General features: G+C 43.3%; 4 protein-coding genes across 4 annotated transcripts; all 4 read left to right on the forward strand.

Annotated features, from left to right (window-relative positions):
- Positions 1–181: 181 nt before the first annotated feature.
- Positions 182–5,373, forward strand: LOC138204143 (E3 ubiquitin-protein ligase TRIM39-like). The gene is made up of 8 exons (XM_069159295.1): positions 182–344; positions 1,345–1,580; positions 1,689–2,021; positions 2,155–2,250; positions 3,121–3,354; positions 3,522–3,666; positions 3,802–3,828; positions 3,923–5,373. The coding sequence occupies exons 1-8, from the start codon at positions 191–193 to the stop codon at positions 4,480–4,482; spliced, it is 1,785 nt and encodes a 594-aa protein (XP_069015396.1). The 5' UTR covers positions 182–190; the 3' UTR covers positions 4,483–5,373.
- A 1,251-nt stretch (positions 5,374–6,624) lies between these two features.
- On the forward strand, positions 6,625–10,830 carry LOC138204144 (tripartite motif-containing protein 16-like). Its single transcript, XM_069159297.1, has 7 exons — positions 6,625–6,802; positions 7,806–8,500; positions 8,634–8,729; positions 9,514–9,747; positions 9,918–10,062; positions 10,198–10,224; positions 10,319–10,830. The coding sequence occupies exons 1-7, from the start codon at positions 6,700–6,702 to the stop codon at positions 10,582–10,584; spliced, it is 1,566 nt and encodes a 521-aa protein (XP_069015398.1). The 5' UTR covers positions 6,625–6,699; the 3' UTR covers positions 10,585–10,830.
- Positions 10,831–11,219: 389 nt separating this feature from the next.
- LOC138203798 (E3 ubiquitin-protein ligase TRIM47-like) lies at positions 11,220–13,326 on the forward strand. Its single transcript, XM_069158793.1, has 4 exons — positions 11,220–11,299; positions 11,865–12,174; positions 12,932–13,156; positions 13,277–13,326. Exons 1-4 carry the CDS (start codon positions 11,220–11,222, stop codon positions 13,295–13,297), a joined length of 636 nt encoding a protein of 211 aa, XP_069014894.1. The 3' UTR covers positions 13,298–13,326.
- A 162-nt stretch (positions 13,327–13,488) lies between these two features.
- LOC138203873 (E3 ubiquitin-protein ligase TRIM39-like) lies at positions 13,489–19,307 on the forward strand. The gene is made up of 7 exons (XM_069158877.1): positions 13,489–14,140; positions 15,141–15,817; positions 15,951–16,046; positions 16,842–17,075; positions 17,243–17,387; positions 17,521–17,547; positions 17,642–19,307. Exons 1-7 carry the CDS (start codon positions 13,942–13,944, stop codon positions 18,199–18,201), a joined length of 1,938 nt encoding a protein of 645 aa, XP_069014978.1. The 5' UTR covers positions 13,489–13,941; the 3' UTR covers positions 18,202–19,307.
- Positions 19,308–24,556: the final 5,249 nt, after the last annotated feature.

Below are 24,556 nucleotides of genomic sequence, written 5' to 3' on the forward strand. Positions count from 1 at the left end.
GAATGGATGATGTAATAAAGGGAAGTAATTAGTCATTAACAAAGACTGAAAAACTAAGATATCGTGCCTTTGCCAGGAAAGAAAATATCATTAAATTCACGTTTTGACTTGCTTGTTGGGAGTTCTGCCTCTGGCTCGTTCACAAATGATGAAACTTGCAGTTTGGGTTTACGTTCAGTTTTGCAGGGAAATGGGCATTTGCATTGAGCAACGATTCTTTAGGAAACGAAACTCAACACTGATGGAAAGTTCCCAAAGGAATGAGACACGCCCAAGACGTGGCTGTGAAGATAAGAGAGGAGAAACCACGCCCTGGGAGTCAGCAGCATCTCCACAGCTGAAAGGTAACGTATCAAAAGGTGTTCACCTCTGCTTCTTTTCTTCAACAAGACTTTATGGTTCCTTCCTTTTTTTTTCAAATGACTTCACAGTGTGAGATGCTTTTTAAACCGTGTGGATCTTGCGTGGTGTGTTTGTTCAATGCTTTTGTAACTTTCGGGTATGGTGATTCAGCACGCACGCACCAGGTTGATTTACTCAGCGGGTGTGGGATCACTAATACCTCGGAGCTACGACGGTGCGACGCGTGTGCTAGTATTCAACGGTCTGGAGAAACTTTATACTGTAGTTAATTGCACATTTGTGCATCTAAAATGATATATTGGGAATTGTTTCTCACTCGGAAGGAGTTCTGAAATCCAAAATTCTCAAGAACTGTTAAATTGAATTTAAATTTCTGGAATTAAATGACCTTTTCTGTAACTATGTTTTGTATGACCTGTAAATTATTGTAGTTAGTATTTTTTTACAGAGGGATTTGTTCGTAGATCATTAATGACCTAATTTATACAATAACTTTATTTTTTATAAAATATTTGGGCTGTTGTCAATATTTACTGATTTTTTTTAATGATGAAAAGAGAAATCTATGTCGACAAAATGACAGAAGGATTTTGAACCTGGCTCCATCCAAGGTTTTACATTTATGTTGTGGAAATGTATGCAAATTGACACTTAATTACATAAAGTCTCATTTGCATATGCAGACATGCAAATTCAAAAAAATAATTACATTAATTTTGATAAATAACTGTGGAAGTTTCATGGCAATATCTTTTTTTTTTTTTTTTACCGGTAGTGTTCGGCTTCAAAAAGATATTTCTAAAATGTCATCATTCTGACTTCCCTGACTCCATCACCCTTTTTCTCTTCTCTCTTAAATTTGCAAGCTGCCGCTTTATTTCCTCAAACATTTGAATAAAAAGCAAACAAAAACAAAAACACGCCAACACTTCACTGTCATATCTGTAATTGGTGAATCTTTCCGTTGCTGTCTTTGAGCAGACATGGCCTCCACTTCTGCACCCACCGCCGAGCGCCGCTCTCTGGAGGACAACCTGACCTGCTCCATCTGTGAGAAAGCCTTCGAGTATCCCGTCACCACGCTCTGCGGCCACTCCTTCTGCGACAAATGTCTCCGCCGCGCCGTCCGGTACAACGAAAGCGTGTGCCCGCTGTGCAAGACGCACGTGAGCAAAATCCCCGACGTGAACGTCGTCCTCCGAGAGATCGCTCAGTGGGTGAAGATGAGGGACGAGGATGAGAACGAGGACGAGGATGAGAACGAGAACGAGGATGAGGACGAGGACGAGGATGAGGACGAGAACGACAACGAGAACGAGGATGAGAACGAGAATGAGGACGAGGACGAGTTCGGTGGCGGTGCTGTCGCGGTGGCGTGCGACGTCTGCGCGCCGCCGAAGCAGCGGGCGAAGAAGTCCTGCCTCTTGTGTCTCAACTCGTTCTGCGCGACCCACCTGGAGAACCATTACACGGCCAAAAGGCTGAAGGGCCACAAGTTGGTGGAGCCCGTGGAGGATCTGGACGTGAGGGCCTGTCTGGAGCACGGACTCCCCTTTGAGCTGTACAACAGGAGGCGGCAGATCTGCATCTGCGTTCACTGCATGGAGGATGGTCTGGCGGACGTCGTCTCCACCGAATGCGAATGGTCCGCGAAGAAGGTAAGAGTGACGCGTGGAACGCCATCGCGTGTTTTAATTCTCGACGGCAGTTCATATTGACGTCACGTCATCCGACACAAACGATGCAAATGTGAAGAGTTTTGCATAATAATTTGCATTTTGTCTGCGACAGGCTGAACTTGACGAGATCAAGGCCGAGTTTCAGCAGAAAATTCACGGGAGAAAAATAAAGCTGGATAAGATCGACGCAGATCTCAAGAGCATCAAGGTAAGCTGACGCGAAGTCAGGACGGATCCGGGATTTGAAAAGTCAACCGGACCGGTCCGTCGAAGTTAAAAAAAAAAATATATATCTATCTATATATATATATATATATATATATAGATCTATCTATATATATATATATATATATATATATATATATATATATATATATCTATATATAGATAGATCTATATATATATATATATGCGTTTAATCGTTTTTTTGACAGAAGTAGCATCGACCTGCACGGCATCGAGAATCTGGTCAGCTTTCAGAACAAAACACCCGTTTGTCTATTATTATGACAAGGTCGTTAGTTCCTGGTCTTTCAAGTACTAACAAACACTGCATGTAAAACAGTTATGAAATTAATACGAGAATAAATGTATGTTTTACCACTTAAAACATGGCCAACTATGTCAACGTTATCTGTGGGTAGGTAAGAACAAGAATACACACAAAACTGAGAAAAACTAGACCTCGTTTAACCTCTAGAGGTGCAGAATCAAGGGAAAATAATCAAATCAGGAAGTCAACAAAATTGGGCAGACAAATCGCTGACAAAGAACAAAACGGCAACGCACACGTGACGTGTCCGACCCGTGGTGCTGTCAGGAGAATTGGAACTTTGAGGGCCAAACACCAAACCTGACCCAGAAATACAGTCAAGATTCGTTCGCACCAAATCACTGCAGTTCAATACGAAGCTAACGTTTCAGATTTATCACATTTAATTGTTGATTTCAAGTTCAGAAATCAACTCTCAGTGCCAGATGCAGGACAGTAAAGAATAAAAAGAAAAGGAAATGTCAAATAGACAATGAATGCACTGATTTTTTTTAATTTTTTTTGGGGGGGGGGGTGCATTTTAAGGACAAGCTGGAGGATGAGTTGGGCAAAATCGAGGCTGTGTTCATCGCCATGTTCACCATCCTGATGGAAGCGGAGGCGAGAATGCTTCAGCCGATAAAAGAAAGGAGGCAGGTCGTGGAAAAAGAAGCGGAGGACCTCAGCAACGAGCTGAGAGCAGAGATCGAAGAGCTCCAGATGAACATCTCCAAGATGGACGATACATCTGCGCTGGAGGATCACATCTTGTTCCTGCGGGTGAGAGGGAAGCTTTGAACGTCTCGGGAACGGACAACTGTCGAGACGAGATGTTTGACGGCTGAAGGGAAAGTGTGCACGGCCAGGAGCTGCATAACAATAAAATGACTTTTTTCAACAACAAAAAAAAAAGGCCTCATTTCTGGATCATCTCTTCTTTTTCTCAGAGCTACCCGACCCTTCCAGACCCGAACAAAATGACAGACAAGGAGGTCAAGTTCAACACCTCGCTGTCTTTGGGCACTTTTAGGACAACCATGGCGACAATGATGGAAAAATTTCAACAGAAACTGGAGACGCTAACCTCCATTGGTAAGAGACTTGACTTAACGACGGTAAACGCTGCTGTGACGACTACATTTCTCCACTGTGGGATTAATAAAGTCTAAATGCTGAAAGGCAAAATGTTGATTTTAATTGATCCAAAATTCTTCCCTCACTCCACAGAACTTGAGAGAGTCCCAGAGTTTACAGGTATGCGATATGTGTATTATAATTCCTCCTGACAAGATCTTTAAAAGAAAAAAAAAAAGACTGTTTATATAATCCAATTAACTCCAATTAACAGTGGACGTGAAGCTGGATCCGACCACCGCGCACCGCCGCATCATATTTTCTGACAACGGGAAGGAGGTGATAGACGGAGGGAAGGACCAGGGAGTTGACGACACTCCCGGGAGGTTTGAGCTGTTCGGCGGCGTGGTGGCGCGCGACAGCTTGACCTCCGGGAGGTCGTACTGGGAGGTGGAGGTGCGAAACAAGAGTGCCTGGAATCTGGGCGTGGTGAGCGGCAAAGCCAACCGCAAGGGGAAACTCACGCTGAAGCCGGACAACGGTTTCTGGGTGACGGCGCATTACGAAGGCAACAAGTTCGCGGCCCTGACTGCGCCGCCGCGTCGCCTCTTCCCGCCAGAGAAACCCGAGAAGGTCGGCGTGTTCGTGGACTACGAGGAAGGCCTCGTCTCCTTCTACGACATAGTGGCCCAGTCCCACATCTTCTCGTTCACCGAGTGCTCGTTCCAAGACGAGCTGTACCCATACTTCAGTCCACACGTGAAGAAAGATTATGACAACACCAAACCTCTGATTATTTCTCCTTCGAAAGGAACCGGGAATCACACGGGATGATTCCTGAAAGGAAAACGTCTGTTTTGTTACGGGATTTTAGTAGTGTTTGTGATTAGACCCGTTACAAGTCTTACATAATCACCTTGATTGTAATCATTTCTTTTTCAATTGTTTGAGGTTTGACTGACGCTCTTTGAAGTGACATCATTTCATTGCATTTATACACCTTATTTCTTCCATAGTTTAATAAACATGTGAGCCTAGAATTTAGTGCAACACACCAGAAAAGAGGACTCGGCACTGGCTTTATAGGAAAGCCAGATTTACACAGACACAATGATGATAAAACAACAACCACTGTCATTTACTACTATTATTATTATTGTTATTATTATTATCATTATCATTTACTTTATTTACTCACAAAGCAGCTGATGTAAACACAAACACGACTCCGGCTCTTCTAAGGAGCCAGATTTACAAAATAACTTCATGATGAGATCATCAAAATATGAAATATTTATAGACAAAGCAACAACGTGAGATCACCAAATAAACAGGCCATAAACAATACGTTGATGAGCACTACATCTCACTGTACAGTTGCTTCCTATGCATATTTTACTTATTTATTTTTCAACTCTGTTTGCTGTATTTTTTATTTATTTTTTTGCCTTTAACCCTGAGACACACAACTCAGACACATTGCTGTCTTTTTTGTGGGGCACTGCGGGTCATGTTATTTAGCCTCTTCCCAGCAGGTCCTCATTGACACCAGCAAGTTTCAAATGATAGAAGTATCTTCAGTCTAGTTTTAAAGCTAAGTGGCTACAGCTGCTGAAAGACGGCAATGTGGGCGGGTCTCTGAGGGTTACTGTGGTTTTTACACCCAATATAAAACACCTGGAGTTACAGTTGTGTAATTGATATCTCTACTGTGAATAAACTTGACTTACTTCATTATCAATCTCTTTGACCTCTTCTTTGCTGCTGTTAGCCGCAAGCTTATTCTCCTTAGCTGCTTTACCGGCAAACAGTGCGCAAGTTACCTGTGTTGTTGTTGTTGTTGTTGTTGCACGTGCTGCTGTCAGTTCTTACTCTTTTTTCGTGGCTTCATAAAATAAAGCCCAAAAGCCGCTTTTCCGTTGCACATTGTTGTTGTTGGCTGTTTTATTTTATTTTTTTGGGGGGGGGGTCACGTCCGGTCCCATCCCGTGAGACCTTTCACCTGCCAGTTTGACCTCATGCGTCATTTCCGGTCGGACTGAAAACGTGAAAGACGGCGAGACCATAAATTGCCAGTTAGTATTTAACTTGGTGGAAAGCGGGATGTAAGGATTCCCGGTGGTGTACCAACTCCTTCAGGGGTATCTACCTTCACCTGGAGGCATGCCGCTCCTTTGTCACCGGTACAACCCGTGTGCTGGCGGCATTTGCCACATTAAAGTGGTAGACTGTATTATAGACATCTAATGCCACGCCACGTTAGACTGGCCACGCCCCCTGATGCATATGCAAATTTAGCACAAGTTGCCTAGGGTAACGCCAGGTACTGCTGTAAATGTGTTCTTTTCTGTCATCATCTTGGGGTCTATGGGCCCAATGTCCACCCTAAACCCTCACCATTATTTAGATAATTATCAGAAAAGGCATTAATATCAGTAAATCAAATGCAATTTAATTTTTTTTAAAAACAACAACTCTACATGGTAAATTTTCTTTTCTCAATACATTATCTTCGGATTGTGTAGCCTCTCAGCCATCTCTGGAAAAGAAAAATAAACTTCAGGCAGCAGGATGTAGGTTAGCAAATATATTTTAATATATAATATTTATATTCATTTTAGCACAATGACCAAATGGCATAATTTCAGTTCAGTCTCATTTAAATCATGACAAAAAGCCACACCTTGATATTTGTTAGAATACCTTATTTCATATTTTGTTGCAGTCATTGCAAAGTAAATCCTGAAGTACGCCCGCGCCTTTAAAAGCCGGAGAGGTTCCCTGCGATTTCTGCCCCGCAGAGCGCCCGGCGGTCAAGTCGTGCCTGGCATCGTACTGCGCCGCTCACCTGGAGACTCACTACCAGAGGGAGGATCTCGGGCGCCACCTGCTGATCAGCGTGGTGAAGAACCTGGAGGGCTCGGTGTGTAAACTGCACTGGAGGCGGCTGGAGAAGTTCTGCAGGAGTGACCGGACGTGCATTTGCGCCATGTGTGCCCAAATGGAATTCGCATTGAGCAAAGATTCTTTCGGAAACGAAGCTCAACACTGATGGAAAGTTCCCAAAGTAATGAGACATGCCCAAGAATTGGCTGTGAAGATAAGAGAGGAGAAACCACGCCCTGGGAGTCAGCAGCATCTCCACAGCTGAAAGGTAACGTATCAAAAGGTGTTCACCTCTGCTTCTTTTCTTCAATGTGACTTTATGGTTCCTTCCTTTTTTTTTCAAATGACTTCACAGTGTGAGATGCTTTTTAAACCGTGTGGATCTTGCGTGGTGTGTTTGTTCAACGCTTTTGTAACTTTCGGGTATGGTGATTTAGCACGCACGCACCAGGTTGATTTACTCAGCAGGTGTGGGATCACTAATACCTCGGAGCTACGACGGTGCGACGCGTGTGCTAGTATTCAACGGTCTGGAGAAACTTTATACTGTAGTTAATTGCACATTTGTGCATCTAAAATGATATATTGGGAATTGTTTCTCACTCGGAAGGAGTTCTGAAATCCAAAATTCTCAAGAACTGTTAAATTGAATTTAAATTTCTGGAATTAAATGACCTTTTCTGTAACTATGTTTTGTATGACCTGTAAATTATTGTAGTTAGTATTTTTTTACAGAGGGATTTGTTCGTAGATCATTAATGGCCTAATTTATACAATAACTTTATTTTTTATAAAATATTTGGGCTGTTGACAGTATTTACTGATTTTTTTTTTAATGATGAAAAGAGAAATCTATGTCGACAAAATGATAGAAGGATTTTGAACCTGGCTCCATCCAAGGTTTTACATTTATGTTGTGGAAATGTATGCAAATTGACACTTAATTACATAAAGTCTCATTTGCATATGCAGACATGCAAATTCAAAAAATAATTATATTAATTTTGATAAATAACTGGGGAAGTTTCATGGCGATATCTTTTTTCTTTTTTTTTTTACCGGTAGTGTTCGGCTTCAAAAAGATATTTCTAAAATGTCATCATTCTGACTTCCCTGACTCCATCACCCTTTTTCTCTTCTCTCTTAAATTTGCAAGCTGCCGCTTTATTTCCTCAAACATTTGACTAAAAAGCAAACAAAAACAAAAACACGCCAACACTTCACTGTCATATCTGTAATTGGTGAATCTTTCCGTTGCTGTCTTTGAGCAGACATGGCCTCCACTTCTGCACCCACCGCCGAGCGCCGCTCGCTGGAGGACAACCTGATCTGCTCCATCTGCGAGAAAGCCTTCGAGTATCCCGTCACCACGCTCTGCGGCCACTCCTTCTGCGACAAATGTCTCCGCCGCGCCGTCCGGTACAACGAAAGCGTGTGCCCGCTGTGCAAGACGCACGTGAGCAAAATCCCCGACGTGAACGTCGTCCTCCGAGAGTTCGCTCAGTGGGTGAAGACGAGGGACGAGGACGAGAACGAGAACGAGAACGAGGACGAGGACGAGGACGAGGACGAGAACGAGGGCGAGAACGAGGACGAGGACGAGAACGAGGGCGAGAACGAGGACGAGGATGAAAACGAGAACGAGGACGGGGACGAGTTCGGCGGCGCCGCTGGCGAGGTGGCGTGCGATGTCTGCGCGTTGCCGAAGCGGCGGGCGAAGAAGTCCTGCCTCTTGTGTCTCAACTCGTTCTGCGCGACCCACCTGGAGAACCATTACACGGCCGAAAGGCTGAAGGGCCACAAGTTGGTGGAGCCCGTGGAGGATCTGGACGTGAGGGCCTGTCTGGAGCACGGACGCCCCTTTGAGCTGTACAACAGGAGGCGGCAGATCTGCATCTGCGTTCACTGCATGGAGGATGGTCTGGCGGACGTCGTCTCCACTGAATGCGAATGGGACGCGAAGAAGGTAAGAGTGACGCGTGGAACGCCATCGCGTGTTTTAATTCTCGACGGCAGTTCATATTGACGTCACGTCATCCGACACAAACTATGCAAATGTGAAGAGTTTTGCGTAATAATTTGCATTTTGTCTGCTACAGGCTGAACTTGACAAGATCAAGGCCAAGTTTCAGCAGAAAATTCACGGGAGAAAAATAAAGCTGGATAAGATCGACGCAGATCTCAAGAGCATCAAGGTAAGCTGACGCGAAGTCAGGACGGATCCGGGATTTGAAAAGTCAACCGGACCGGTCCGTCGAAGTTAAAAAAATAAATAAATAAATAAAAAAAATATATATATATATATATATTTATATATATGCGTTTAATCGGTTTTTTGACAGAAGTAGCATCGAGCTGCACGGCATCGAGAATCTGGTCAGCTTTCAGAACAAAACACCCGTTTGTCTATTATTATGACAAGGTCGTTAGTTCCTGGTCTTTCAAGTACTAGCAAACACTGCATGTAAAACAGTTATGAAATTAATATGAGAATAAATGTATGTTTTACCACTTAAAACATGGCCAACTATGTCAACGTTATCTGTGGGTAGGTAAGAACAAGAATACACACAAAACTGAGAAAAACTAGACCTCGTTTAACCTCTAGAGGTGCAGAATCAAGGGAAAATAATCAAATCAGGAAGTCAACAAAATTGGGCAGACAAATCGCCGACAAAGAACAAAACGGCAACGCACACGTGACGTGTCCGACCCGTGGTGCTGTCAGGAGAATTGGAACTTTGAGGGCCAAACACCAAACCTGACCCAGAAATACAGTCAAGATTCGTTCGCACCAAATCACTGCAGTTCAATACGAAGCTAACGTTTCAGATTTATCACATTTAATTGTTGATTTCAAGTTCAGAAATCAACTCTCAGGGCCAGATGCAGGACAGTAAAGAATAAAAAGAAAAGGAAATGTCGAATAGACAATGAATGCACTGATTTTTTATTTTTTTGGCGGGGGTGCATTTTAAGGACAAGCTGGAGGATGAGTTGGACAATATCGAGGCTGTGTTCACCGCCATGTTCACCATCCTGATGGAAGCGGAGGCGAGAATGCTTCAGCCGATAAAAGAAAGGAGGCAGGTCGTGGAAAAAGAAGCGGAGGACCTCAGCAATCAGCTGAGAGCAGAGATCGAAGAGCTCCAGATGAACATCTCCAAGATGGACGATACATCTGCGCTGGAGGATCACATCTTGTTCCTGCAGGTGAGAGGGAAGCTTTGAACGTCTCGGGAACGGACAACTGTCGAGACGAGATGTTTGACGGCTGAAGGGAAAGTGTGCACGGCCAGGAGCTGCATGACAATAAAATGACTTCTTCATCATAAAAAAAAAAAAAAAGGCCTCATTTCTGGATCATCTCTTCTTTTTCTCAGAGCTACCCGACTCCTCCAGACCCGAACAAAATGACGGACAAGGAGGTCAAGTTCAACACCTCGCTGTCCTTGGGCACCCTGAGGAAAACCATGGCAACAATGATGGAAAAAATTCAACAGGAACTGGAGACGCTAACCTCCATTGGTAAGAGACTTGACTTAACGACGGTAAACGCTGCTGTGACGACTACATTTCTCCACTGTGGGATTAATAAAGTCTAAATGCTGAAAGGCAAAATGTTGATTTTAATTGATCCAAAATTCTTCCCTCACTCCACAGAACTTGAGAGAGTCCCAGAGTTTACAGGTATGCGATATGTGTATTATAATTCCTCCTGACAAGATCTTTAAAAGAAAAAAAAAAAGACTGTTTATATAATCCAATTAACTCCAATTAACAGTGGACATGAAGCTGGATCCGACCACCGCGCACCGCCGCCTCATGTTTTCTGACGACGGGAAGGAGGTGATAGACGGAGGGAAGGACCAGGGAGTCGACGACACTCCCGGGAGGTTCGAGCTGTTCGGCGGCGTGGTGGCGCGCGACAGCTTGACCTCCGGGAGGTCGTACTGGGAGGTGGAGGTGCGCAACAAGAGCGCCTGGATTCTGGGCGTGGCGAGCGTGTTTGTGGTATTTTTTATTTATTTTTTTGCCTTTAACCCTTAGACACATTGCTGTCTTTTTTGGGGGGCACTGCGGGTCATGTTATTTAGCCTCTTCCCAGCAGGTCCTCATTGACACCAGCAAGTTTCAAATGATAGAAGTATCTTCAGTCTAGTTTTAAAGCTAAGTGGCTACAGCTGCTGAAAGACGGCAATGTGGGCGGGTCTCTGAGGGTTACTGTGGTTTTTACACCCAATATAAAACACCTGGAGTTACAGTTGTGTAATTGATATCTCTACTGTGAATAAACTTGACTTACCTCATTATCAATCTCTTTGAGCTCTTCTTTGCTGCTGTTAGCCGCAAGCTTATTCTCCTAAACTGCTTGACCGGCAAACAGTGAGCGAGTCACTTGTGTTGTTGTTGTTGTTGTTGTTGCACGTGCTGCTGTCGGTTCTTGCTCTTTTTTCGTGGCTTCATAAAATAAAGCCCAAAAGCCGCTTTTCCGTTGCACATCGTCGTTGTTGGCTGTTTTTTTGTTTTTTTTTGGGGGGGGGGGGGGGGTCACGTCCGGTCCCGTCCCGTGAGACCTTTCACCTGCCAGTTTGACCTCACGCGTCATTTCCGGTCGGACTGAAAACGTGAAAGACGGCAAGACCATAAATTGCCAGTTAGTATTTAACTTGGTGGAAAGCGGGATGTACGGATTCCCGGTGGTGTACCAACTCCTTCAGGGGTATCTACCATCACCTGGAGGCATGCCGCTCCTTTGCCACCGGTACAACCCGTGTGCTGGCGGCATTTGCCACATTAAAGTGGTAGACTGTATTATAGACGTCTAATGCTACGCCACGTTAGACTGGCCCCACCCCCTGATGCATATGCAAATTTAGCGCAAGTTGCCTAGGGTAACGCCAGGTACTGCTGTAAATGTGTTCTTTTCTGTCATCATCTTGGGGCCTATGGGCCCAATGTCCACCCTAAACCCTCACCATTATTTAGATAATTATCAGAAAAGGCATTAATATCAGTAAATCAAATGCAATTTAATTTTTTTTTTTTTAAACAACTTTACATGGTAAATTTTCTTTTCTCAATACATTATCTTCGGATTGTGTAGCCTCTCAGCCATCTCTGGAAAAGAAAAATAAACTTCAGGCAGCAGGATGTAGGTTAGCAAATATATTTTAATATATAATATTTATATTCATTTTAGCACAATGACCAAATGGCATAATTTCAGTTCAGTCTCATTTAAATCATGACAAAAAGCCACACCTTGATATTTGTTTGAATACCTTATTTCATATTTTGTTGCAGTCATTGCAAAGTAAATCCTGAAGTACGCCCGCGCCTTTAAAAGCCGGAGAGGTTCCCTGCGATTTCTGCCCCGCAGAGCGCCCGGCGGTCAAGTCGTGCCTGGCATCGTACTGCGCCGCTCACCTGGAGACTCACTACCAGAGGGAGGATCTCGGGCGCCACCTGCTGATCAGCGTGGTGAAGAACCTGGAGGGCTCGGTGTGTAAACTGCACTGGAGGCGGCTGGAGAAGTTCTGCAGGAGTGACCGGACGTGCATTTGCGCCATGTGTGCCCAGACGGAGCACAGGGGCCACCACTTGGTCTCCGTCAGCAGGGAGGCGGCGAAGATGAAGGTGGAGTATAATAAAAGCGCAATGCAGTCGCGTAAACACTTGTAAAACGGGTATACTGATTTTTACAGACAAAAGATTTTAGTGAGACTACGCAACTTTCAAAATAACAGTTGAATTCACAAGGAAATAATAATAATAATAATAATAAAAAACAAACACATTCAAGTTATTAAACAGGGATTTTAAGTATAGCCTGGAATGACCGCTATCTTATAATGGCTGGTGTTGACAAACATTAAGTTTTATTCTGCAGAGAGTTTGCAGTCTTCTCTGCTTGAGCTAAAGACAAAACTGTTGTTAAATAAAATTGCCATTTAGGATAAGTCCATAACTGTCTCTATTTGCAAATGATGTTTGACAAAAAGTTACTTTTGTTTGTCATAGGGACGGGACATGATTTTCAAATATTGAAATATTCGAATAGCCGTTATGATATGAAGAAAATCGATTAGTACGTGCGACTGTCGTTCTTCCTTATTTCCGCTGTTTTTACCGGCGCCCGGTTCTAAAACCGCAGACTTGACACGAAGGTTTCAAAAATGTTCTGATTATACGAAGTACCACCGTTAATCAAACAATGATCCCGATTGCAAAACAAACCAAACAAAAGTGGAAAGTTAATGAGAGCGAAACCTTCATGCAACACTCGGAGAACAACCGTCTAACCACCGGTTTCTTTTTACGTCACTTCCAACGTGTCTGTAGTTCGTCACGAGCCGACTCGGCGGTACTGACGTTGATGTCTTCAACCACACAGGTTAGCCTGAAACGGAGAAAGACGAAACTCCAGCAAGAGATTCAAGAGAGACGGAGTGAAGCGGAGAAAATCAAACTGTCCGCGGAGCTCGGCGGAGAAAATCCAAAAGAGACGCAGAGTAAAGAGCTCGTCGAACAGCTGGAAGAAGAAATCGATGAGCTGCAGAGGAGAAGCGCCGAGCTGGAGCAGCTCTCGCAGGCCGAAGACAACATCCATTTCTTACGGGTATTATATCAGGCAGATCGCCAATCAAATCGTTGAACTCATTATGTCCCTTTCAAAAGAGCTTTTGGGACATTAAACACGGCACAACAACCACTGACCTCGTCTCTCTCGTCTCTGCAGAGATTTCTACACGCGTCTTAACAACTGAAAAACTGATGAGTCGACAGGAGCGCTGGAATGAAGCTTATTTTTTTTCCTTTTTTTCTTTTTGCAGTGTTCTTCTCTAAAATGATGAAGAAATTCACATCTACAGATAAGAAGAACCATTTCACTCCCACATTTTTCGTCATGAAGATAATGGCCAAAACTAACAGCGTTACGTTGGCAGTTGGCTCTCCTGTGAGCATTTGTAAACCGTTTTTAAGAGTTAAATAAGCATTTTTGGTATTTCACGTTTCAAAGTTCACTGCAGATTCTTGAAGCTTGTTTGGGAACCATGCGAGCCTGTAGTTCACAGTCTGTCTGCCATTAATTTCACATTCGATAGTATTCCCCGCTGAACTGTAACTACTTCAATTTCTTTTGTCGAAATGAATCTGAAACAAAAGGCAGTTTATGCTGATTTAAAGAAAAGGTGAATGAAGATCCAGTAAATGAAAAAAATGAAGTGAACTTGGCTGCATGAATGTAACTTATACCTGAATGGATGATGTAATAAAGGGAAGTAATTAGTCATTAACAAAGACTGAAAAACTAAGATATTGTGCCTTTGCCAGGAAAGAAAACATCATTAAATTCACGTTTTGACTTGCTTGTTGGGAGTTCTGCCTCTGGCTCGTTCACCAATGATGAAACTTGCAGTTTGGGTTTACTTTCAGTTTAGCAGGGAAATGGGCATTTGCATTGAGCAAAGATTCTTTAGGAAACGAAACTCAACACTGATGGAAAGTTCCCAAAGGAATGAGACACGCCCAAGATGTGGCTGTGAAGATAAGAGAGGAGAAACCACGCCCTGGGAGTCAGCAGCATCTCCACAGCTGAAAGGTAACGTATCAAAAGGTGCTCACCTCTGCTTCTTTTCTTCAACAAGACTTTATGGTTCCTTCCTTTTTTTTTCAAATGACTTCACAGTGTGAGATGCTTTTTAAACCGTGTGGATCTTGCGTGATGTGTTTGTTCAACGCTTTTGTAACTTTCGGGTATGGTGATTTAGCACGCACGCACCAGGTTGATTTACTCAGCAGGTGTGGGATCACTAATACCTCGGAGCTACGACGGTGCGACGCGTGTGCTAGTATTCAACGGTCTGGAGAAACTTTATACTGTAGTTAATTGCACATTTGTGCATCTAAAATGATATATTGGGAATTGTTTCTCACTCGGAAGGAGTTCTGAAATCCAAAATTCTCAAGAACTGTTAAATTGAATTTAAATTTCTGGAATTAAATGACCTTTTCTGTAACTATGTTTTGTATGACCTGTAAATTATTGTAGTTAGTATTTTTTTACAGAGGGATTTGTTCGTAGATCATTAATGGCCTAATTTATACAATAACTTTATTTTTTATAAAATATTTGGGCTGTTGTCAGTATTTACTGATTTTTTTTAATGATGAAAAGAGAAATCTATGTCGACAAAATGACAGAAGGATTTTGAACCTGGCTCCATCCAAGGTTTTACATTTATGTTGTGGAAATGTATGCAAATTGACACTTATTTACATAAAGTCTCATTTGCATATGCAGACATGCAAATTCAAAAAATAATTACATTAATTTTGATAAATAACTGTGGAAGTTTCATGGCAATATCTTTTTTCTTTTTTTTTTACCGGTAGTGTTCGGCTTCAAAAAGATATTTCTAAAATGTCATCATTCTGACTTCCCTGACTCCATCACCCTTTTTCTCTTCTCTCTTAAATTTGCAAGCTGCCGCTTTATTTCCTCAAACATTTGAATAAATAGCAAACAAAAACAAAAACACGCCAACACTTCACTGTCATATCTGTAATTGGTGAATCTTTCCGTTGCTGTCTTTGAGCAGACATGGCCTCCACTTCTGCACCCACCGCCGAGCGCCGCTCGCTGGAGGACAACCTGACCTGCTCCATCTGTGAGAAAGCCTTCGAGTATCCCGTCACCACGCTCTGCGGCCACTCCTTCTGCGACAAATGTCTCCGCCGCGCCGTCCGGTACAACGAAAGCGTGTGCCCGCTGTGCAAGACGCACGTGAGCAAAATCCCCGACGTGAACGTCGTCCTCCGAGAGATCGCTCAGTGGGTGAAGATGAGGGACGAGGATGAGAACGAGGACGAGGATGAGAACGAGAACGAGGATGAGGACGAGGACGAGGATGAGGACGAGAACGACAACGAGAACGAGGATGAGAACGAGAATGAGGACGAGGACGAGTTCGGCGGCGGCGCCGGCAAGGTGGCGTGCGACGTCTGCGCGCCGCCGAAGCGGCGGGCGAAGAAGTCCTGCCTCTTGTGTCTCAACTCGTTCTGCGCGACCCACCTGGAGAACCATTACACGGCCGAAAGGCTGAAGGGCCACAAGTTGGTGGAGCCCGTGGAGGATCTGGACGCGAGGGCCTGTCTGGAGCACGGACGCCCCTTAGAGCTGTACAACAGGAGGCGGCAGATCTGCATCTGCGTTCACTGCATGGAGGATGGTCTGGCGGACGTCGTCTTCACCGAATACGAATGGTACACGAAGAAGGTAAGAGTGACGCGTGGAACGCCATCGCGTGTTTTAATTCTCGACGGCAGTTCATATTGACGTCACGTCATCTGACACAAACGATGCAAATGTGAAGAGTTTTGCGTAATAATTTGCATTTTGTCTGCTACAGGCTGAACTTGACAAGATCAAGGCCAAGTTTCAGCAGAAAATTCACGGGAGAAAAATAAAGCTGGATAAGATCGACGCAGATCTCAAGAGCATCAAGGTAAGCTGACGCGAAGTCAGGACGGATCCGGGATTTGAAAAGTCAACCGGACCGGTCCGTCGAAGTTAAAAAAAAAAAATATATCTATATATATATATATCTATATATATATAGATATATATATATATGCGTTTAATCATTTTTTTGACAGAAGTAGCATCGACCTGCACGGCATCGAGAATCTGGTCAGCTTTCAGAACAAAACACCCGTTTGTCTATTATTATGACAAGGTCGTTAGTTCCTGGTCTTTCAAGTACTAACAAACACTGCATGTAAAACAGTTATGAAATTAATACGAGAATAAATGTATGTTTTACCACTTAAAACATGGCCAAATATGTCAACGTTATCTGTGGGTAGGAAAGAACAAGAATACACACAAAACTGAGAAAAACTAGACCTCGTTTAACCTCTAGAGGTGCAGAATCAAGGGAAAATAATCAAATCAGGAAGTCAACAAAATTGGGCAGACAAATCGCCGACAAAGAACAAAACGGCAACACACACGTGACGTGTCCGACCCGTGGTGCTGTCAGGAGAATTGGAACTTTGAGGGCCAAACACCGAACCTGACCCAGAAATACAGTCAAGATTCGTTCGCACCAAATCACTGCAGTTCAATACGAAGCTAACGTTTCAGATTTATCACATTTAATTGTTGATTTCAAGTTCAGAAATCAACTCTCAGTGCCAGATGCAGGACAGTAAAGAATAAAAAGAAAAGGAAATGTCAAATAGACAATGAATGCACTGATTTTTTTAAATTTTTTTTGGGGGGGGGGGTGCATTTTAAGGACAAGCTGGAGGATGAGTTGGGCAAAATCGAGGCTGTGTTCATCGCCATGTTCACCATCCTGATGGAAGCGGAGGCGAGAATGCTTCAGCCGATAAAAGAAAGGAGGCAGGTCGTGGAAAAAGAAGCGGAGGACCTCAGCAAAGAGCTGAGAGCAGAGATCGAAGAGCTCCAGATGAACATCTCCAAGATGGACGATACATCTACGCTGGAGGATCACATCTTGTTCCTGCAGGTGAGAGGGAAGCTTTGAACGTCTCGGGAACGGACAACTGTCGAGACGAGATGTTTGACGGCTGAAGGGAAAGTGTGCACGGCCAGGAGCTGCATAACAATAAAATGACTTTTTTCAACAACAAAAAAAAAAGGCCTCATTTCTGGATCATCTCTTCTTTTTCTCAGAGCTACCCGACTCCTCCAGACCCGAACAAAATGACAGACAAGGAAGTCAAGTTCAACACCTCGCTGTCCTTGGGCACTTTTAGGACAACCATGGCGACAATGATGGAAAAATTTCAACAGAAACTGGAGACACTAACCTCCATTGGTAAGACTTGACTTAACGACGGTAAACGCTGCTGTGACGACTACATTTCTCCACTGTGGGATTAATAAAGTCTAAATGCTGAAAGGCAAAATGTTGATTTTAATTGATCCAAAATTCTTCCCTCACTCCACAGAACTTGAGAGAGTCCCAGAGTTTACAGGTATGCGATATGTGTATTATAATTCCTCCTGACAAGATCTTTAAAAGAAAAAAAAAAAGACTGTTTATATAATCCAATTAACTCCAATTAACAGTGGACGTGAAGCTGGATCCGACCACCGCGCACCGCCGCCTCATGTTTTCTGACGACGGGAAGGAGGTGATAGACGGAGGGAAGGACCAGGGAGTCGACGACACTCCCGGGAGGTTCGAGCTGTTCGGCGGCGTGGTGGCGCGCGACAGCTTGACCTCCGGGAGGTCGTACTGGGAGGTGGAGGTGCGCAACAAGAGCGGCTGGGATCTGGGCGTGGTGAGCGGCAAAGCCAACCGCAAGGGGAAACTCACGCTGAAGCCGGACAACGGTTTCTGGGTGACGGCGCATTACGAAGGCAACAAGTTCGCGGCGCTGACGGCGCCGCCGCGTCGCCTCTTCCCGCCTGAGAAACCCGAGAAGGTCGGCGTGTTCGTGGACTACGAGGAAGGCCTCGTCTCCTTCTACGACATAGCGGCCCAGTCCCACATCTTCTCGTTCACCGAGTGCTCGTTCCAAGACGAGCTGTACCCATACTTCAGTCCACACGTGAAGAAAGATTATGACAACACCAAACCTCTGATTATTTCTCCTTCGAAAGGAACCGGAAATCACACGGGATGATTCCTGAAAGGAAAACGTCTGTTTTGTTACGGGATTTTAGTAGTGTTTGTGATTAGACCCGTTACAAGTCTTACATAATCACCTTGATTGTAATCATTTCTTTTTCAATTGTTTGAGGTTTGACTGACGCTCTTTGAAGTGACATCATTTCATTGCATTTATACACCTTATTTCTTCCATAGTTTAATAAACATGTGAGCCTAGAATTTAGTGCAACACACCAGAAAAGAGGACTCGGCACTGGCTTTATAGGAAAGCCAGATTTACACAGACACAACGATGATAAAACAACAACCACTGTCATTTACTACTATTATTATTATTGTTATTATTATTATTATCATTATCATTTACTTTATTTACTCACAAAGCAGCTGATGTAAACACAAACACGACTCCGGCTCTTCTAAGGAGCCAGATTTACAAAATAACTTCATGATGAGATCATCAAAATATGAAATATTTATAGACAAAGCAACAACGTGAGATCACCAAATAAACAGGCCATAAACAATACGTTGATGAGCACTACATCTCACTGTACAGTTGCTTCCTATGCATATTTTACTTATTTATTTTTCAACTCTGTTTGCTGTATTTTTTATTTATTTTTTTGCCTTTAACCCTGAAACACACAACTCAGACACATTGCTGTCTTTTTTGGGGGGCACTGCGGGTCATGTTATTTAGCCTCTTCCCAGCAGGTCCTCATTGACACCAGCAAGTTTCAAATGATAGAAGTATCTTCAGTCTAGTTTTAAAGCTAAGTGGCTACAGCTGCTGAAAGACGGCAATGTGGGCGGGTCTCTGAGGGTTACTGTGGTTTTTACACCCAATATAAAACACCTGGAGTTACAGTTGTGTAATTGATATCTCTACTGTGAATAAACTTGACTTACTTCATTATCAATCTCTTTGAGCTCTTCTTTGCTAGCTCTTTTTGTTAGCCGCAAGCTTATTCTCCTTAGCTGCTTTACCGGCAAACAGTGCGCAAGTCACTTGTGTTGTTGTTGTTGTTGTTGTTGCACGTGCTGCTGTCAGTTCTTGCTCTTTTTTCGTGGCTTCATAAAATAAAGCCCAAAAGCCGCTTTTCCGTTGCACATTGTTGTTGTTGGCTGTTTTATTTTATTTATTTTTTTTTTGGGGGTGGGGGGGGGGTCACATCCGGTCCCGTCCCGTGAGACCTTTCACCTGCCAGTTTGACCTCACGCGTCATTTCCGGTCGGACTGAAAACGTGAAAGACGGCGAGACCATAAATTGCCAGTTAGTATTTAACTTGGTGGAAAGCGGGATGTACGGATTCCCGGTGGTGTACCAACTCCTTCAGGGGTATCTACCTTCACCTGGAGGCATGCCGCTCCTTTGTCACCGGTACAACCCGTGTGCTCGCGGCATTTGCCACATTAAAGTGGTAGACTGTATTATAGACATCTAATGCCATGCCATATTAGACTGGCCCCGCCCCCTGATGCATATGCAAATTTAGCGCAAGTTGCCTAGGGTAACGCCAGGTACTGCTGTAAATGTGTTCTTTTGTGTCATCATCTTGGGGTCTATGGGCCCAAAGTCCACCCTAAAACATCACCATTATTTAGATAATTATCAGAAAAGGCATTAATATCAGTAAATCAAATGCAATTTAAAAACATTAAAAAAAAACTTTACATGGTAAATTTTCTTTTCTCAACACATTATCTTCGGATTGTGTAGCCTCTCAGCCATCTCTGGAAAAGAAAAAAAAACTTCAGGCAGCAGGATGTAGGTTAGCAAATATATTTTAATATATAATATTTATATTCATTTTAGCACAATGACAAAATGGCATAATTTCAGTTCAGTCTCATTTAAATCATGACAAAAAGCCACACCTTGATATTTGTTTGAATACCTTTTTTCATATTTTGTTGCAGTCATTGCAAAGTAAATCCTGAAGTACTTCTTGCCCCATGAGAGGAAAACCTTAGCAAAAGTTTCTAACAGCATTGAGGCCATGGCATCCGACAGGGTTGTGGTGTGAGCGGAAAATATAACGGATGTAATGACACTTCTCATTGCATTGTTGAGCATAAGCGTCACACCCTCCAATCCCCCTCCCCCCTCCCACATATCTGCTTTATTGTCACTGGGACTTCGTTGTCTCAAACCCGAATTCAACTGTGTGCACGATATCGAACAAGTCCACATGATCACATATATATTAAAGAGCGGTAAGTCTCGACTAACACGACGGACTGGATCGACTCTGTGAAACAACCACGTGTCACTTGCTACGCCGTCTGAGAACTACGCGCTTTACAAAGCAGCAAGATGAGCAGATGTTATGAGAGAAAACGCAGCGGCTGACTCGAGTGGGGGAAACTCTCAGCGCCGGAGCATTAAACTCGGCAACGTTACATAAATCAAAAGGCTTCTTCTTCTTCTTCTTCTTCCAGATCGCCCTGAACGCTTCCCATACTGAACAAAACCTTCAGAAGTCAAGCTAGCGGCTGTGAATGATGAATTTCGATTAAAAACTCAAATGTTTTGGCAAAGCCTCCGCTATTTCGAGATTAATATTACAAAACTCACAGATGTAGCCACCTTCACGAGTCATGAGATCATTTGTAGAACACTGACCCATAATTGGACTTTTCAAGTGCTGTCCCGACGCCTCCGCTGAACCTACAAGTCCTTTCACGCCAATGTTAGATGCCTTTCGAAACCCCCGAACCGGCACGGGACTGTTCCTCAGCCCAAAAGTTACACCTTCATCCACGGGGGACAGATCACACCACTCCGGTTACAAATGACCCAATTAGCACTGAAACACACATCACTTCAAAACAGCCTCTAAAGTCAGCTTACTGTAAAACACACACAGAGGATCTCTGTTCCCGCCAAAAAAGATTAACGTGACCGTCTGAAATCCGGATTGTTCACCATACATATCGTGAGAAATTGCGAAATGTCAAGCGTGTCATGATTTCAAGTCCATTCAGCAGTTTTAACAAGTTGGCACTTTTTTTTTTACCTACAATGTGAAAGCTTGTTATGTGTGTGTGTGCGTGTGCATGAAATGTAAACTCTATTCGTCACAATGAAAAAAAGAATTGAAAAAAATGTGTTTGTTTGTTGTGCAGCTCTAGAGAAACGAAAGTACACGTGATACACCCAACTGAAAAGTCACGCTCTTCCTGTGATGGTTGAAAGGTGCAAAGAAAAATAAACAAACAAACAAACAACAACAACAACAACTACACTGTTGCACAACTTCCTTCGATGCGACCGTCTAGACATTCAGCGTTCCTGACAATAGCTCACCTGCGTCTCACCATTATACAGCATTCATGTGCAACACCTGCCACATTCACCGCGATAAACAAGACGATGCCGATGCCAACACACACACACACACGCGCACACACACACACACACACACACACGAGAGGGTTCCCAAAAGTGTGCACCTAAATATTTTGCTCTGCTGACACACTTCTACTTATTTTTTTAAAGGTATTTTTTTTTATCTTTACAAACTCCAAAACTATTTCCTCAAAACTTCCACTACTCTACCCAGCATTCAGTTACCTCTGCCCCCCGTCACTTCATCCACGCGCCCCTGGATCATTCACTAACACCCGACTTCCAACGTAAAATAGCAAAGTGCGAAAGCCTGAAGTGTTTAATATTGAATAGATAAACCGTATAATATAATGGTCCTTCGAGCCGGATCCCAACATCTCCTCCTCTCTCCGGACACATCCTGAAACCGTGAAAGACCTCAGTTTGGACATTGGTGAGACCAGGACTGACTGGAGAGAGGACGAGTGACGGGATCCTAGAACAAGGCTGATTCACCATCAAAACATCGGACACCCGGGGTAAGACAACTTTTTTTGTTGTTGTTTTGATCTAAAGAGTAAGGTCAGGGACCTACTAAAGAGTCTGAGTAGACTAGGTAAACTAAAGAGTCTGAGTAGACTAGGTAAACTAAAGAGTCTGAGTAGATTAGGTAAACTAAAGAGTCTGAGTAGACTAGGTAAACTAAAAGTCGCGCAAACAAAAATAGGTCAGGGACCTACAGATAACTAAGTCGGGGACTTAGGAAATAGGTCAGGGACCTACAGGGAACTATAAGAATAAATAATAGATACCGTGAGTGTCCTACAGTGTAAAGGCGGGCCGAAGCCTAACGGTACACTGTATAAAGACCAGTTGCTCGGGTGAACTCCATACAAACTGGTTGGCTCACAGATAGAAAAAATGGGGACATGCTGTAATAAGATCAAAGAGATACCTCTGGAGGGAGACGTAAAATGCATGCACTCAAGAGGCGCGGATAACATAAAATATTTGAAAAAAATGGGAAAAGAAACACGGATTCAAGGGAAAACTAACAGCGACAGCATGTAGAAGGCAAGCTGATACTCCCAAAAAAGTTTATATAGATATGCAGCCCTTTTGAACCATGGGATAAACCATGTCTCAACAGGAGGGATGGTATCTATAATAAACTAAGCATTTACAACATATGGCTTTACAAACTACTAAAAATTTTTTTTTTCTGAAAGTGTTGTGAAGCCTCACGGCATGAGTCAGTGTCATGGTCTAGAAAAGTGCCTCGTCATGGTGTGTAATCAACATATAGGTGTGGGTTGCTGAACGGGCCTGAATACACCTCAGCCATTGCAGAAGGATGAGACCTTTGCCTGAACCACATCGCACAGACATATCAGATTAAGTAAGCCGGCATTCCCCTGTGGTGAAGTCTGGCTACAAAGGGAGGTGATACCAATAGGGGTGCTTGTCTCAAACCAGTGAAGAAACTAACAACACCCAGGCGGTTTAGTTTCTGGTGAGCTTATTTTGGTACATCTGTGGACGGACAGTACAGCTAAAATGGCTCCGGACAGCATCACGTGGCATCCATTCAGGAGGATAGGACCCTGCGGCCTGAGAGCGATGACTGAAACACCACCCCCTTATGCAACAACAACAATTGTGATTAACATGATTTTCCTCGTGATTCTTTTGTTTTTTTCCTTTTTTTATGTTTATACTTTGTATAAGGAGGGGTATGATGTGAAAAAAAGGATTTGTCCCTTCCTCTTGTTTGCATTGTGGCTCCTTAAAGTCTCTGTCAAGAAGGCTCCGAAAAGTTTCCTTTGTTTTCTGTCTTATTTGCAAGTGATTCTTTCCGCATCTAATTGACAACTCCCACTGTGTCCTTATCTTGTGCCCTACAACCAACTCTGTATTACCATACAAAGGCAGGTACAAAGGGAATGGGGGTGATGGTCTACTGTTTGTCCCACTGTATAAAAGCTGACCTATGGTGGAGGACTGGGGAGAGCCAGGCTGGGTAGAGCCCGGCTGGGGCGAGCCCTGCTAGAGGACTGCTGGGGGGGAGCACTGCTGGACACCTCTCTTTGAGGGTGCATGTAGTTGCTCCTTCTTGCAAGAATAAAATGTCCGATGTGTTTGATTTTGAACCAAGCCTCTCGAGTAATTTTTCCAACATATGACATTTATAAAAACAATATATTGTGTAAAATATAAAGATGAACCAAAAAACTACAAAGTAAATAAAGAAATGATCACAAGGTCAACCTCATTATTATTTAGTGTTATGTCAGCCTTCTTATTTTCATGTTAACTTTTATTTGGTTCCATTATAGAAATGTAGCCAAGTACATGCCTCCAACAGCTGCTACCAAATATATCTCCAGTTAGCTTGTGTTAGCTGGAGCAGAAATAAATGTCGAGGGACTTCCTATTGAACTGACGAGAAGTTGCCACAGCTAACGGGAGGTCGCTCAGTAATTTGGAAATTTGTTCAACAACTTTTGCTCAACTGATTACTTCAATTTATTCACGTGACTGTTTTGTTGTTTAAACGTCTTTGTTTATTTATTTAATATCCAACACTTTGGGGCTCTGTATAAAACTAGAGGGACTGCTTGACTGTTTAACCGGCAGTTCTCAAACGGCTGTCTTTTACACCGAGTCTTGTTTTCTGTGAGTAGAATGAGAAAATATTTTTTACGAAAAAAGATTATGGTTAAAAAAAAGAACGTTAAAACAAAGAAATTAAAACCTACTTGTTTAAATTATTCTCACAAGACTGCAAACGTCAAATTAGCGGGTCAACATGTCTTGAATTTGTACATGCACATAGCCCAACATCAAAATGTCCTGCTCCTGGTGCATCCGTGCAAGTGACATCATGTCTCATACGAACAAAATGGCAGATTATGATATTTGCGACTGCTTTTATCTTTTGTCATGATTTGGAAACTTTTGAATAAAATCATTTTACGAGCGGTGACCACGACACATCTGATCAAATACAACACTAGTAAAACATAATATGTT

Source organism: Embiotoca jacksoni, unplaced genomic scaffold (genome assembly GCF_022577435.1).
Source record: "Embiotoca jacksoni isolate LCO1_2020_lvr unplaced genomic scaffold, fEmbJac1.0.p SCAF_24, whole genome shotgun sequence".
Lineage (NCBI taxonomy): Eukaryota > Metazoa > Chordata > Actinopteri > Embiotocidae > Embiotoca > Embiotoca jacksoni.

Bases quoted from the DNA above. Each gene is read 5' to 3' on its own strand.
- LOC138203798 (XM_069158793.1), top strand. From the start codon at position 11,220: ATGTACGGATTCCCGGTGGTGTACCAACTCCTTCAGGGGTATCTACCA. The intron at 12,175-12,931 runs GTGGAGTATAAT...TCAACCACACAG, and splicing joins GGGAGGCGGCGAAGATGAAG to GTTAGCCTGAAACGGAGAAA. The intron at 13,157-13,276 runs GTATTATATCAG...TCGTCTCTGCAG, and splicing joins ACAACATCCATTTCTTACGG to AGATTTCTACACGCGTCTTA.
- LOC138204143 (XM_069159295.1), top strand. From the start codon at position 191: ATGGGCATTTGCATTGAGCAACGATTCTTTAGGAAACGAAACTCAACA. The intron at 3,355-3,521 runs GTGAGAGGGAAG...TCTTTTTCTCAG, and splicing joins ATCACATCTTGTTCCTGCGG to AGCTACCCGACCCTTCCAGA. The intron at 3,667-3,801 runs GTAAGAGACTTG...CTCACTCCACAG, and splicing joins GGAGACGCTAACCTCCATTG to AACTTGAGAGAGTCCCAGAG.
- LOC138203873 (XM_069158877.1), top strand. From the start codon at position 13,942: ATGATGAAACTTGCAGTTTGGGTTTACTTTCAGTTTAGCAGGGAAATG. The intron at 14,141-15,140 runs GTAACGTATCAA...GTCTTTGAGCAG, and splicing joins AGCATCTCCACAGCTGAAAG to ACATGGCCTCCACTTCTGCA. The intron at 16,047-16,841 runs GTAAGCTGACGC...GTGCATTTTAAG, and splicing joins CAGATCTCAAGAGCATCAAG to GACAAGCTGGAGGATGAGTT.
- LOC138204144 (XM_069159297.1), top strand. From the start codon at position 6,700: ATGGAAAGTTCCCAAAGTAATGAGACATGCCCAAGAATTGGCTGTGAA. The intron at 8,501-8,633 runs GTAAGAGTGACG...TGTCTGCTACAG, and splicing joins GCGAATGGGACGCGAAGAAG to GCTGAACTTGACAAGATCAA. The intron at 9,748-9,917 runs GTGAGAGGGAAG...TCTTTTTCTCAG, and splicing joins ATCACATCTTGTTCCTGCAG to AGCTACCCGACTCCTCCAGA.